At 36.9% G+C, this 14008-nt stretch overlaps 3 protein-coding genes across 7 annotated transcripts; 1 reads left to right on the top strand and 2 right to left on the bottom strand.

The window, feature by feature from the left end:
• Positions 1 to 564: 564 nt before the first annotated feature.
• LOC119993348 lies at positions 565 to 2003 on the bottom strand. The gene is made up of 3 exons (XM_038840454.1): positions 1732 to 2003; positions 1537 to 1655; positions 565 to 832 (listed from the first exon to the last, which is right to left on the bottom strand). The coding sequence occupies exons 1-3, from the start codon at positions 1896 to 1898 to the stop codon at positions 813 to 815; spliced, it is 306 nt and encodes a 101-aa protein (XP_038696382.1). The 5' UTR covers positions 1899 to 2003; the 3' UTR covers positions 565 to 812.
• A 116-nt stretch (positions 2004 to 2119) lies between these two features.
• On the top strand, positions 2120 to 5604 carry LOC119993347 (protein PEROXIN-4-like). Of its 5 annotated transcripts, none has more exons than XM_038840449.1 (6): positions 2120 to 2257; positions 2748 to 2828; positions 3140 to 3259; positions 3342 to 3470; positions 4063 to 4192; positions 5163 to 5599. In XM_038840449.1, the coding sequence occupies exons 2-6, from the start codon at positions 2823 to 2825 to the stop codon at positions 5249 to 5251; spliced, it is 474 nt and encodes a 157-aa protein (XP_038696377.1). In that variant the 5' UTR covers positions 2120 to 2257; positions 2748 to 2822; the 3' UTR covers positions 5252 to 5599. The 5 variants fall into 5 exon arrangements, with proteins under 5 accessions (XP_038696377.1, XP_038696378.1, XP_038696381.1 ...); XM_038840450.1 differs by having other exon boundaries at positions 2129 to 2225; positions 5163 to 5604; XM_038840453.1 differs by having other exon boundaries at positions 2130 to 2257; positions 2761 to 2828; positions 5163 to 5604.
• A 554-nt stretch (positions 5605 to 6158) lies between these two features.
• On the bottom strand, positions 6159 to 13148 carry LOC119993346 (protein tesmin/TSO1-like CXC 5). The gene is made up of 8 exons (XM_038840447.1): positions 12472 to 13148; positions 11438 to 11542; positions 10585 to 10762; positions 9423 to 9776; positions 8943 to 9046; positions 8753 to 8847; positions 7718 to 8143; positions 6159 to 6619 (listed from the first exon to the last, which is right to left on the bottom strand). The coding sequence occupies exons 1-8, from the start codon at positions 12873 to 12875 to the stop codon at positions 6462 to 6464; spliced, it is 1824 nt and encodes a 607-aa protein (XP_038696375.1). The 5' UTR covers positions 12876 to 13148; the 3' UTR covers positions 6159 to 6461.
• Positions 13149 to 14008: the final 860 nt, after the last annotated feature.

Below are 14008 nucleotides of genomic sequence, written 5' to 3'. Positions count from 1 at the left end.
TCGAGACACTGGATGATATTTGGTTGTCTAGTGATTTGGCTTTGGGATTGTATGAAGGAATGGGAGCAGCATTGATAGGCTAATATATTTTTAGTTTTTGAAAACGGATGTTTGGCTAGCCCTTTTTGTGGAAAACAAAAATTACGTTTTATGTTTTCGACATTTTGAAAATATAAACGAAGAAGATAAAGATCTCACCCAGTTAGCCCAGTTGTATGTACATGTACAGGATTTAATGTGTTTGTGATAGATTCCACATGTACACCTTAGCAATTGGGATAACACTGTGATCCTAATTACTGGGACTATACATACAAATCCTGTCAAACGTACCAGCAATTCACCTAGACCGTCACATGAGAAATTTTGCCAAAAAGTAACTAAGATCAATGCCATAACCAAGGAAAAACTAATAGCTCACTGAAAATGTGTTCTGCTTGAAACAGCAGCAGAATTCATCCAAATGATCTTGCTTGTCTTTTGAAAATGACACTCATCTATTATCTAATCTAAATGTGTTCATAAAAGCCAAAAAAAAAAAAGGATCAAACTTAGAATTCTCACTTGTTCAACATGTCATTTCTATTATGCAATTCACCTCACTTGCAACAGGAAAACCATGTCAGGGCCTGGAAATTGGAAGCTACAGATAAAACCCAGACTACAGTCTGGGCAAGTAATTCATTGCCAAAGTATTGAACAACTCTCACGAACCGTGCCGCTACAACTAGACGGTTCATCATAAAAGAAAAATAGCAAAGCAGCACAAAATTATTCAACCAATGAGATCCTCCCATCCCAAAGTGATGCTGTCATAAAGGCATAGATATACCTGCCAAGATGATAAAATGAATCAAAGAAACGCAATTGATGAAAGACGAAAGAATATATTAATATCCAGACCAAAATGTAACCACTCAACATAAGCAATTTTGGATACAATGTTGAGAATCTATTTAGAAAAACTCCGCTAATTGGTATAAGAAAACAACCATCAATGAACCCTGTCCATATTCTTCAGTTACCTTTTGCCAAAAAGACCTTCTATACAATTGCTACCAACATAATATTTGCTCCCTTCCAGCGTTCATGAATACCAAATTTCATTTCTACTTATTGGGTTATGAAGGGTGCAACAGCTAAAACTTATCTGGTTATACTTTCTTGACTTCTCAACGAGGAGGCCTCACAAGAAGTTGAATATATCACAATGCAACCAAACCTGTAAGCAGCTAGCTAATATCTATGATTACCAAGAACCGACAATGATAAATCAAATACTCGTTCTTTGAGCACCCATTCTTCTAGTAATTGCTCCCCCTACTACAAATTTTTTCTTCCAAATTCTTAAAAAATAAACTAATCCCATTACAGATAGTGCAAGTACAGATTCCATCTATTAATCAGCATCTCAATCGAGTATTACATCGGCTAATAACTGGTTATAATAATTGCATCGGGTGCGTATGAATGAAGATGATGGTTACCTTGTTATAATTATTGCATTGGGTGCGTATGAATGAAAATGATGGTTACCTTGTGGAGTTAGCCCCCAGCTCTGCGATTCCGCTGAAAGCATAGATGTTAAGCGGGCAGAAGCAATTGCGTCATGTAATGGAACCATTGAGACTAAGCAGCTCAACTGGACAGGTAATCTACACCATAAAAATGGAATTACATATCAGTAGATAAATGAAATGAATCAATTTTACTTCCTTCAAAGGATTTTACCTTGAATCCCGTGAAAGGCGCTTCAATGAGGAGGAAACTTGAAACTCCGAGCTCGATTTCGATGGAGAAATGGTGGGTAAGACTGACTTGGTGATTGATTTGTTGAGATTCAAGGATAAAGATCCTAATCGAGTCGATAATCGGGAAACAAGCGTTGAACCTGCCATTGCGATCACTCTACTGTAGAGGGTTTTAGCCTTCCCTAGGGTTTATTTCGCTCGCATGTAACGTTGAGATATTTTGGGCGTGATGCGCAGTGCGCCTCAGTCTCGTGTTTGGCTGTAGGTTTCAAACCGTTCGTCCATGGTATAATGATAACACGGTTTGTTTTCTCGGTGTAAGTGGACGATTTTGCCCTTTAAATAGTCAAAATGCCACTAAAAAGTAAAAAACAGAGGCCCGCCGGTCGCCGTAGCGCGTAGAATCCGAACTTCCTGGTTGCGCCTTTTCATTCCTCTCCCCCTCGCTTCGCAGATTGCTGAGATTCGGAGCTCGTAAGTCGTAACTACAGAATTGGCAATTCTTGGTACATGGATTTATGCTTGAGTACAATTTTGTTATCTGTTTGGCTACCGAGAAAAGGAAAACACAATAGAATTTCGAATTCTAGGATAATTTAGGGTTTCGAATTTCCTCTCATTTTCGTTTGGTTCTTTCTCAGTTATGAATAATATATCAATGATAAGTAGATCCTTTCAGTTTCGAAGGAATTTGTGTATCATCACTCATGCTATCAATCGCAGAGAAAGTGAAGGAAAGAAAATTAGACTAGCTTCTGGTATCTAAGGTTGTTTTAGCTGTTCTAGAACTAGTTACTCTGCTTAATTAGAATCTTGGCTTTCATTTGGTTGTTTTAGCTGTTCTAGAACTAGTTACTCTGCTTAATTAGAATCATGGCCTTCATTTGGTGATCATCCTATGCGATTATGAGTATGAAAGGATTGCTATCTGAGTTAAATTGAAAGTAGACTTTTTGTTTTATGCCGACATTATTGGTGATTAATGTTTTCTGACAGACTGACACTGCAGCTACCAGATAATATCTTCTGCGTGTGCTTTGAAGCAGATTGAGGCAGAAAGCATCATTCAAAATGCAGGTTAGCAACTATTTATTGATCCTTTTTCATTTCCAGTTGTGTGAGATGTGTTCATATATGTGCATGTGGGTATAGCCTGGTTAATGCCCAGATGGGGCTTATGCAGGTCATAGCCATGTTATTTTGGATTGAAAAATTAGAAAAAGTAAGTTCAGAACATTTACTAGGGGGTGAATCTGTGGTTTTTGCAGATCTGATACATTGTGTATTTTAAGAGGCTTTGGTCTTAAATGGTTTCAGTTGTTGTTTAATGCCTAGTTCAATCTAAGCATTATGAAGTATAATTACAGTCTTTTTTGCTACTTTTGAAGCCATCAAGGGCTAGGTTATTTAAGGAATACAAAGAGGTGCAAAAAGAAAAAGCTGCTGATCCAGATATTCAATTAGTATGCGATGAATCAAACATATTTAAATGGAATGCTCTTATCAAGGTAGGCTGACATATTGTTGGAGATTGGTGGTTTAGTGTGTTGTTTATTGGATTACTTTATCTTTGTACTTGTATGTATGCAGGGACCTTCCGAGACTCCCTACGAAGGCGGTATCTTTCAGCTTGCCTTTTCTGTTCCTGAGCAATATCCTTTGCAACCTCCCCAAGTGCGGTTCTTGACCAAAATATTTCATCCGAATGTGCATTTTAAGGTATGAATGTTTTGGTGTGATCTTTTGCTTGTTTTCAAGCTTAAAAAGGAGCTTGTGTTTTTCTAACTTTACTCCTTTCCAAACTTACTGCAACTGCAGCTGCTGTGAGTCCAAAAGCAAAATCAACATTTGTCTATTCCACTTACTATTGCTGTGCAATATTGCAAACAGGATTGAACTGTAGATGGTAGAGCTGGCCTTTGATGTTTCAATGTGCACAATGTTTTCATCTTTTGGTGTAACTAAACTAAAGAGACCCTTATAGATTGCTTCCAATTGTTATGAACTCATGGTTGCAAGAGGAGATTCTAGAAACATTTTTTTTTGCATTATTGTCAACAAGTCCACTTGATTTTCCCCCTCTTCTTCAGACTGTTTCTACTGGAAAGGAGCTCATTCTGAGAGCTTTTGAAAATAATAGTTTTGGAGTAATATTAAAGTTTGGAGTTTTTGTGAATGTTTCAATCTGTTGGATATAGATTGGTAAAATGATGTGTATTTTATAATTTTACTGAATTTCATTTCTGGTAAAATTGTTTAAAGCCTGTCCTTTAAGTGTTATTTAGTACCTTTTCTGTCCCGCCTCTTGCAGACGGGAGAGATCTGCCTTGATATTTTGAAGAATGCATGGAGCCCAGCTTGGACTCTTCAGTCGGTTTGTAGGGCCATAATTGCATTGATGGCCCACCCAGAAGCCGATAGCCCACTAAATTGTGATTCAGGTAAGTTAGTGTCCAATGTTGGTACTTCTTTGGATGCATTGCTTTTATTTCCTGTTAGTGCTAGAAGTACCTTGAGCACTCGTAATTTTTGCTGGAAAGTGTGTCTCATTAATATTCAATTGAGCTGGTTTAGAGTTTTTGTCTCCAGAACTTGTACTGTTTCCTGAAACTTGTTAGCAGTCATATTTTTTCCTGAAACTTGATTAGCAGTGGTGTGAATATTAGTGCCAGAATTCTCTCTTTAATCAAAAAGTACAGCAACTGGAGGCAATTATGAAGAGTCAAATACTGATCCAATTGTTGACGGACCAAAATATTGAGGTCTTTTTCAATTTCTGCATCTTTCCCTTAACGCCCCCTTATTAGTTGTCAGTTTTTGTCATTATTCCCTATATTATATCTTACTATCTTAGGGTGGTCATATAAGGTGAAAACAGTGGAGATATAGACTAAAGCTGCTGAAGCATTGTGAATGTTCTGTTTACACATAAGAGTTTGTGTGGCTTTCTATGAGAACAGAAATGGATGTATCTTGGAGGACAACTGGACAAGTATAGGATAAATATGTGGGGCCTCCAAGTTGAGTTCTGAAAGGTTAATTTAAATTGATAACCAATGAACCACTAGAGGTGATCAAACCACCAGAGGTGATCGAGTTGGCTGAGGATGAATCCTTCCAGCCAGGGGACCCAAGTTTAACTCTCCCAAACACCCTGCAACTTATCATGTACTTGGGGAGAGTGGGGGATCCAAGTATCTGGGGTTTATTTTGGCCTATGGTTCGTCGTTAAAAAAAAAGAAGAAGATAACCAATAGAATGGGGAACCGGAGTTGACTTAAAAGGTGTTTTCTCTGGCTTTGACAAGTCAATTCCTGTTTCTTGCTATTATGGGGAATTTATTTTTGCAACTTTGTTCGTCCTGCACACAATGATGTTTCTTCCTAACAGATTCTTCCTTATTGTTTACAGGGAATCTCTTACGCTCTAGTGATATAAGAGGTTTCCAGGCCATGGCAAGAATGTACACTAGACTTGCTGCCATGCCAAAGAAAGGGTGAATTTGAGAACCAATTTCTAATGCTCAAAATGAATAACCACCTCCCGTGGTTGGTGTGGAATGAATTATTCCTATAAAGTCTAGAAAGAAATTCTAGGATGTTGAAGTTGTGGTTGTGCTTAGATTGCTAGAACTGCTTATAGTAAAGCCTGAACTTCCGATTTCTCCTGTGTCTTTGTTAATAATGTATTAATGCTGTGCAACAAATCATTTATTTTACATGTCATTTCCAGATTTTCCAATGATCAGTGTAACTATTGGAGTCTTGAATTGTTAAGTCATCTTTGAGTTGCTGTATCTGACTATAGTTATAGCTGCCAGGGAGTACTATTGGTAATTGTTTTTTATTTTGTTTTTTATGATTGCCAATTGCTGTGTAATGCATCATTAGATTCAAAATCATTGATATTTATCACTTATTATTTTATAAATTTTTTTAGAAATATCAATATTAAAAAGCAAGAAAAAAGAGGGATTACTATTTTTTTTTTTGGGAAGAGCGTTTTATCCTAGTCATGGACAAGCTATTAAGAAGCAAAGCACCATGGATCTTCTGTTCTATATATGTAACTTGGTTTCTTCTAAGTCCAAAATTTCCCCAAAAGGCGACTCTGTTTACCTGAGACAGGAAAGTTCATTCAAGAGCTAAAAACCAACGCACTAATGGTACATTTGGTGCCTGAAATTTTCACGTCTGTTTTACCAAAATCTAGTGGGATTGGATTCTCTTCGAAAGCTTTTAGATTGCTTTCCATTTCTTTGATATTTCTCAAAAGGAGCATGATCATATGCGGAGACAAACATGTTAAGGGCAGACCCTGCTGAATTAGAGGTTACTGGTTTTAACTCGGGTTGGGGATATAGTCCTAACATATGACATAACTATACTTTGCCCTACAACAGCAAAGCATCCCGAAATCCAAATAACACTTTCATAAATATGTAGTTGCTGCAAACATCGTAATCACATGAGATTCAGCTAGTATTATTTCATTCCTACAAGAACATTTCTCGGTATTTAGTAGGGCTCTAGCTTGAAGCCTCATCGAGAAGAGGGGATGAATCACAAGCCACAGTTTGACATCACCCTACCAGTTTCGCCCTAATTGCCACTCTTAGTATTGGTTCTAATCTCTCCAATGGGAACAAACAGGTATTGTAACTTCCATAGAATATAATTATTGAAGGCGGAAGTGATAAGAGTCAATGTTTCATACATTTTCGGCAGTCGTAGCTGGAGGGGAGTTTGCAATGCCATAGCTGCAAGCCTCCTTGTGATTTTCTGCAACAGTTTCTGCTTTTATAGTGCTTCTCTCCATGGATTCTTGCTGGCTCCCTGATCCTTTTTGGGAGACTGGGGAACATGTTTCTGCCACATGAATGCATAAGGACCAATTTCTAAGTATAAGACACATAATGAAAACCCGCAATAGGAAATCCTCAATAGAAAACTAAAATGCTTGGTTGGCACAGAACTTCTTTGTTACTGTAGTGATGTCACAAAGCAATGTCAAAACCAGTTCAGCCTATCATTTTGTCATCATTCTAAGTTTTATTTTACTTTTTAAAGACCCCAAAACTAAAACGGTCACCCCAGATAGATACTCTCCATAAGGAAAAAAAAATTGAGTTCAACTGCACATAAACTGCTTCGTATCCCTCCATTTCACAGTAAGTTGGACATGGGACTAGCCTAGAAGGCCTCTCAATACAGAACCCAATAATCAGCCAGCTGGATACACATACACTAAAAGAAATTAGTAACCTCTTTTATTTTTTTTTTAAAAAGGACCTTTTGGAGGCAACTAATCCCAAACACTGGTACTTTACTTTTGCAAAAAGAAATTAGTTTTTTTTTTTTCAACTGGTCCCTTTGACTAATTGTGGTCTCTCCAGCGACAATTTGAAAACAGAAAAAATGAAAAGAATTTTAAAAGACTTTATATAAAACATTATACAAAACATTATCGAATCTTCAGAGCATACAATAGTTGACTGCAACCTAGGTAGACAATCACATGTCTATTGATGATTGTCTACTTTAGTAATCTTCTTTTTTTTTTTTTTTTTTCATGTGATTGATTGTGATTGATATGTTATTTGCTGTCAAAATAAACTAGTTTATAAGCTGTGAAAAATAAGCTAATTTATAAGCTGTGAGATAAGCTGTCAGGTGTTTTGGCGAAATTTATAGCGAAAAAAAAAATGCAAGTACCAGTTGGACTCACACATCACATGTTATCAGCATCTACTGAAGCGGCATTTCTAAGACTTAGAAACCAAGATAGACACGTGCTGATTGATTGTGAGTTCTCAGCAAATTACATATCAGTCACAGGTCTATTGATGATTGTCTACTTTAGTAATCTACTTTAGTTATTTTTTTTCAAAAAGAAAAAAAATTTCACCAAACCAAGGAAATGTCAAAAGTAATCAGCTGATTGAGAAAATCCCAAAAGAAACTAACCTTTTATGCTCCCAAAAATAATCAGTCGATTGAGAAGATCCCGGAACCTGGTTAGGATGAGCCTTTCCTGCTCTGCATAAACCTCCGAGCTCTCATGTCCATTATATAACTTCTGAGTCCTGTTTTGACAATGTTCTGCTACCATAGTAGGTGATGCCGCCCTCATAAAGATTGTATCAGGTTCATCACACATCAATGCAAGTGTTCCAGGGGACATTGGCTTTTTATTTTTCAGATCACCTTCATCTGTTCCACCATCGCTGCATTTTTCTCTAGCTGCTTGGTCCCCACTCAAACGGTTATCTGGCAAAGTTTTGTGAACACCATGTCCTTTTACACTATCTTCACTCTCTTGAATAGGTGAAGCAGAAAAGGTATGGGTACTTTGTTGTCCCTCGGTTTTCTCATCCATTTTTCCTCTTTTTTCTGGCAAGGTTTAACCAAAGTATTAGAGAAAATAAAATGAGGCACATTTGATCTCTTCTTCGCTAAATTCATAGAAACATCATCATTCAAGGCTTTATATCAAAAGTGTGGGGTCAGCTACATGGATTTATGAGAAAATCAATAGGAATCCACTACATGTATTCGTTTCTGCCATTCATTTCTATAAGACCATACTTTAATCAACTTCTACTGAATCCATATCCTTTCTTACAACTTCAAGCCAAGTTTTTTTAGATCCTCATCTTCGCTTCCTACACTCTCCTATACAAATTCTCTCAATTCTCCTCACCTCCGTACTGCTATCTCTACGTCTTACATGTTTATACCGTCTTAAACGGTTTCCTCAAACTTGTCTTCATGTGGCAACACATCCAACGAAACATTTGCATTTCTGCAACATACATTTTTTGGATGTTGTCTTTTACTCTCTTAATAGCCCAACACTCAGAACCAACGGCCAATTCACTTAGACATAGTAAAATCGGAAATTTGTTATAACCAATTCAGTTATATAACTAGATAAAGATTAGAAATTTAATTGAAATTCTCAGAAACAAGATAATGTCATTTATGTATCTCGGTGAATACCTGAAAGCGCCTTTCTAGCTTCTTCTGAAACTATGACCAAGACTGAGCATAGCTCCTTCATGTCCTGAGGTTGAAGGACACCCGCCAGTGGAGATCTTGAGCCAGGAGCAGTTATGAAAATTAGCTTTAAAAGGGAAAGCAAGAAAAAGTTTCAAATAGGCACTTGTGGAAGTCTGACACAAACACTTACCTGTATGTGGGCTTTGAGGATCTTAAAACAGATCCATTAGTCCTTTGAGAAACAGGGACAGAGATAATGGAAGAGGAGGCTTTGGAACTTTTTTGAAAAGTTTCCTGACATTTGAGAATTCATTCTTTTAAGAGGAAGAGGAAACAGAAATGCCAAGATGGAAATTTAAACACAAAGGAGCAGAGAGATTATGAGAGTTTCGCAAAGCCGAAAATGCTAATAAATTCAGAGTTAATTTTCGTATGGATAATGGAGACAACAACACTTTGCACTTTTGCAGTAAATAATAGGATATAAAAAGCTTATGTTCGTCCAAGTAACAGAGCAAAAAAATAATGACCTGAAAAGGGACAGAATTTTATTATTTTCACTATAAGGGGGACGAACTTAAATAAAAGAAAAACTAAAAAATGGTTCAAATCAGCCTAATTACATAGGATAACTTTGAAGGACGTCATAACCAGAAGGACAAAGAAGCACCTGTTGAAATTGTAGAGTGGTATGAATTGATAGATCTTTGGATCCCATGCTCAACATTTCCTCGCCTTTTCTTTTCTTGGAAACAACAGAAATGCCATAGCCGGATGACCCAATGGCCCCACTGATGGCTGCATTGGCAGCCTGTTGCATGTTGGCCATGGCATTGGGATCTCCACGAAATAGAGACTGTCTTTCTTCACTTCCTTCAAAGTTTTTGCAATCCATACACTTACAGTTTTCAGAGCAAAGAATATTAGCTTGGTAGCACTCACAATACTTCTTGAGACAACCAGATTTCTTGCAGTGACATCCTTTATTGTGCTTTCCCACCAATTGAACTTCCCCAGCTTCTTCCTGGAATTGCTTTCACACATTATAAATGCATTACCAATCACAGCAAGATTATAAATAGCTTGAATCCAACATGACATAGGCCACGTCGTTCCTGCTACAATAAAACATTATACATATTGCACCTATTCTAGGTATAATGAGACCTTAAAAGATGTAGTTTATATCCTTACATCTGCCATTTAAAGGAGCAAGAAAGCATGCAACTTAACTTAGCATTCAAAAAAAATACTTTGCACTAATCACACTTCTAGCCAATGACCAGAAATGGAGATGGTATATCACACTAACAAATTTAGCTTCTTCCCGATTGCTTGACTTATTCAAGTGATGTCAAAAGAAAGATCACCAAGACAAGGTAGGAAATAAACAAGAACCATCATACAAGAAATTAGAGATGTTGTGATACGCTCTGATATGAGTTGCACAAAACACTCATAAATCTTTTTATTCAAAAGTGGAGAAGGTACCATTAAGAAAATCATGTATAACTATAGTAAATAGAACTATAGAAGTACTCAATACCATTCAACACAAAGCAGATGCCCTTAACTAAATTATTCTCGAGCTTCTTCTGTATAATAGATGTAAAACGTCATCCTACAGTTAAAACATATGGACAAGGCCTTTACAATGCTGTCAACGTAACTGATTCCAGCATGGACAAAGAAATCGAAGAAAACCATAATTATATCAACAATTCAGTTACTTCAGTGAATGTTACTTCCCAGTTAGATTGAAAATGAACCTAGTATACCATCAAAAGAAAGAAAATTTTCTTTCAAACTTGAATTGTAAGATGATTACATACCCTAGCATCCCAAGATCCATGTGGACTGTTGGCAATTTTTGGTCTGAAAGCATTTGGATTGCGCTCTAAGACTGCTCCAATAGCTTCTTGCCTTGCACTCTCATTATCCACATTATTTTGGCAGCTTATGCAATTGCAGTTATCACAATAAACTCCAGTAGCAAAGCACTCGCAATACCTGGAGTTTGCATAAACTTTATGGTTGATAATGATACATACAAAGTTGAAAAAAAAAAGGAAAAAGAAAGAAAATTTGCACGCCGTTATAATCATACAGAATGCAAAATGAAGTCAAAAACTCAATAACTTTATTTCAGCCAGCATTTAAAGAAATGCAGTTGTGGAGTATAAACACAACTGAATTACTACGACATGTCATAAACAAGCTCTTTCATAGTTTGACCTCTTAGAAATTTTCACTGCACCTTCTTGGTGCCTGTTCCAATAAAATTCTTTTTTATTCAAGAAAACAAATTTAGTATACATTCTTTGAAAATAATATGGCATATAAAAAAAATATAACCTAACACATCCTAATAGAACATTATCATTCTCCATAAGAGATTTATGTTGTTCCCAGCCTCACTGAGGAAATGAATTACATTTCTTTTCATTGCATAGCAAAACCTTCACACAATCAAAAAATTTGACAAGTTTTCACACAATAAAATGTTCAACAGTAAAGGGACAAGTTTCTTAAGGACTACATATGCCAATGGTTAACTATCACCATCAACCTCTAGATGGAGTGTAAAGTAATTCCCCTGCTTAAACTTCCAAAAGGCTAAAAAGAAAATCACCAATCAAATCTTTGATTAGGTCAAAATTATGACAAAAGAGGCAATATACTTACAGTTTCAAGCACCGTGAATTTTTACAATTACATTGCTTTGGTTTCTTAGGGGTACCATCTTTTCCATCAATGTCACCCCGCAGTCGTCTAGGCGATTCTTGCTTCCTGAAGCAAAACACAACCTTCAAGGTTATGGACAAAATAATTGTGCATTTTGTACTTGTATGAAATTATGTAATGAGACGTGGCACAAACAATTAAATACATGTATGTTAAGTGTTTTAACTTCTGATTTGAGAAACAGGTCATCCCCTAAAAAAAGGTAAAGAGAAAAGTTAATGGTCATTGAGTGAAACATATAGCTTAGAGAATATTTGTCCAAACAACAATCGCATACTGTATGGATGTAGATATGAAAAGAAAAGATAAATTGAAAAATCTTACCCACTTAGAATAAATGGAACGAACTATTAAGTGCCAAAGATAGCATCAAAGCAGAGAAATAAGTAAATTTAGCTAAGATAATCAATTATAATAGAAATCATTAACAATTATAATGCACTAAAGTACTCAGTGGTCAAGTGCATCCCTCATTACACTTTTTGGAAAGTAATAAGATTCAATGATTTAGTTAGCTATTTAAGGCGCAAAATAATCGTACAAGTGTTTCCCTTAATATTCCAAAATCAACTGGAATATCGATCAAACAACCATAATCATTGCAATAATTTTATTTCACTATGGTATTTTATTTGGACATTCAGAGACACTTGTACATATTCTTCCAAACAATCAAAACTTATGTCAGTTAAATCCAATTTTTCTACAAAAAGCTGCTGAAATCAAGTGCTAACATTATCCTTTTAACAAAACCCCAACCATTTCTTAAAATTTACACCGACAACAAATATTGGCATAATCTTACCCCAGAGGCCAGAGGCATCTAAAGAAGGCCACTAACATAATCATCGTCTACAAAATTCAATGCAATTAAATTTTTCATGCTCATGCCAATTGTCTGATCCTATCAAATTGGCCTAAAACAGCCATGAAGAAAAACTAAATGAAAAAACATATAATCGTATGAAACTTACGCGGCCTGAAATGCTGGCACGAGCTTATGCACGGGGTGAGGCACGCGATGTGCAATCTGTGACTGCTGTGGTCGCACTTGAAGCTTCGGTATTGCGTGCATTGGAGAACGCATCTGCAACGGGGACTCCGGCTGATGCTTCTGCGACTGTAACTGTTTTTGCAATGGAGAATGTCTTTGTGGCGGCGGCTGCACCTGTGGAGACTGTGGCTGCTGCATGACCGAGGGAAATCCTAAACCCAACTGCAGCTGCGGTGACTCCAAAATTGAGCTCTTCGGCGACGACTGCAATTTCGATTTCTCGGTCAGCATCGCATTCGCCGACGCTCGGCAAGCTGCCGTGAAATCCAACTGCCTCGCCAATTTCTTTGGAGCAAAATCGGAAACAGTTTCGCCTTGGTCCATCGATCCTGTGAAGCACAAACGATCGCCTTCAGAAAAACGCCTCTCCGGTTTGACAAAAAGTCGGCTGGCCAACGAAACACTCAACGATAAGAATAGCGACTATCAGGTTCAGATTTGTAGCTAAAAAACTTTTGCAGACTGAGAGAATGAATGATGGACTATACAGTGTCCTTGTGACTGCAATCTGACTCCGCCGACTGACCGGAATCGAAGGAAATCGACTGGTACGGACTCGCAGAGAGATTTGCGAAACGCTTTTGGGTATCTTTTTCCTTCTTTCTTCCCTTCTCTCCCTCCGAGATTATTTCAAATTTAATTATATGAAAATCCGACGGGTGAATGATTATGGAGATTGATCGGACGGGTGAAATTAAAAAATATTTTGGACGGTTATGATCCGTTATAATGGCATATGTTGATTAACTGCCGTTAGATTAATGAAGGGTTTAGACCATTTTCCTGGGAAAGCGATGGGACTATAGGAGTGGAATTTGGCGCTAATTAAAAGTCAGACAGAAAAGGGGGTCTTGGTGTAATGTACACGTGTACGACCTAAACGAAGTTCAAGTTGGAGTTAGGGTTTTCAAACGAACGGATGAAATTTAAATTTAGTGATATTTATCTGATAAGGATTCGTTTCCTAGGGAAAAAGTTGAAACGCCGTCGTTCCGGGTGGTCAAAATTAGCAAAAGGACAACTGAGGCTTTGACAGTATTTATAGTGATGAGATTTTCAAATCTGAAGGAAATCGGCCTCTCTTGTTGAAGAAGAAGAAACCAACATCCTTGATGTAGATCTAATGTGTTATTTTTCTTTTAGTCTTTGTTACTCGGGGTAGGCAAATAGAATCCGGTGCAATATTATATCGTATCGCAGTGTTCGGAGAAAGCCCTTTTTAGTGTTTGTGTTCTTATGTTTTTTTTCCTTGTTTTTCATTTTTTGTTTAGTTTTTTTGATTGTACTTCATCATCATGCTGACTCGAGTATATACAAGTCTCAATTACGTAATTTATTGGGTGAATCCATACAATTAGGTTTATCACCTAAAAAAAAGTAGAGACTGAAGAGGGACTTATAAAACTAAGACATTTATTTATATTTCGACATTAAAGTGTGAATAATTTAATAGAATT

The sequence above is a fragment of the Tripterygium wilfordii genome, chromosome 23 (assembly GCF_013401445.1).
Source record: "Tripterygium wilfordii isolate XIE 37 chromosome 23, ASM1340144v1, whole genome shotgun sequence".
In the NCBI taxonomy this organism is placed as follows: Eukaryota; Viridiplantae; Streptophyta; class Magnoliopsida; order Celastrales; family Celastraceae; genus Tripterygium; species Tripterygium wilfordii.
Note: the sequence above shows the minus strand (reverse complement) of the source record. Positions and strands in the feature narration are given on the sequence as shown.

What these genes read in the sequence shown, in the direction of transcription:
- LOC119993346 (XM_038840447.1), bottom strand. Translation starts at nt 12,875, where the DNA reads ATGGACCAAGGCGAAACTGTTTCCGATTTTGCTCCAAAGAAATTGGCG. An exon ending in ATGGATCTTGGGATGCTAGG is followed by an intron (nt 9,777 to 10,584) that starts GTATGTAATCAT and finishes AAGCAATTCCAG; the next exon opens with GAAGAAGCTGGGGAAGTTCA. An exon ending in AGCTAGAAAGGCGCTTTCAG is followed by an intron (nt 8,144 to 8,752) that starts GTATTCACCGAG and finishes AAACCTTGCCAG; the next exon opens with AAAAAAGAGGAAAAATGGAT.
- LOC119993347 (XM_038840450.1), top strand. An exon ending in ATCCGAATGTGCATTTTAAG is followed by an intron (nt 3,471 to 4,062) that starts GTATGAATGTTT and finishes CGCCTCTTGCAG; the next exon opens with ACGGGAGAGATCTGCCTTGA. An exon ending in CCCACTAAATTGTGATTCAG is followed by an intron (nt 4,193 to 5,162) that starts GTAAGTTAGTGT and finishes TATTGTTTACAG; the next exon opens with GGAATCTCTTACGCTCTAGT.
- LOC119993348 (XM_038840454.1), bottom strand. Translation starts at nt 1,898, where the DNA reads ATGGCAGGTTCAACGCTTGTTTCCCGATTATCGACTCGATTAGGATCT. An exon ending in CGCCTTTCACGGGATTCAAG is followed by an intron (nt 1,656 to 1,731) that starts GTAAAATCCTTT and finishes TTTATGGTGTAG; the next exon opens with ATTACCTGTCCAGTTGAGCT. An exon ending in CTGGGGGCTAACTCCACAAG is followed by an intron (nt 833 to 1,536) that starts GTAACCATCATT and finishes TCATCTTGGCAG; the next exon opens with GTATATCTATGCCTTTATGA.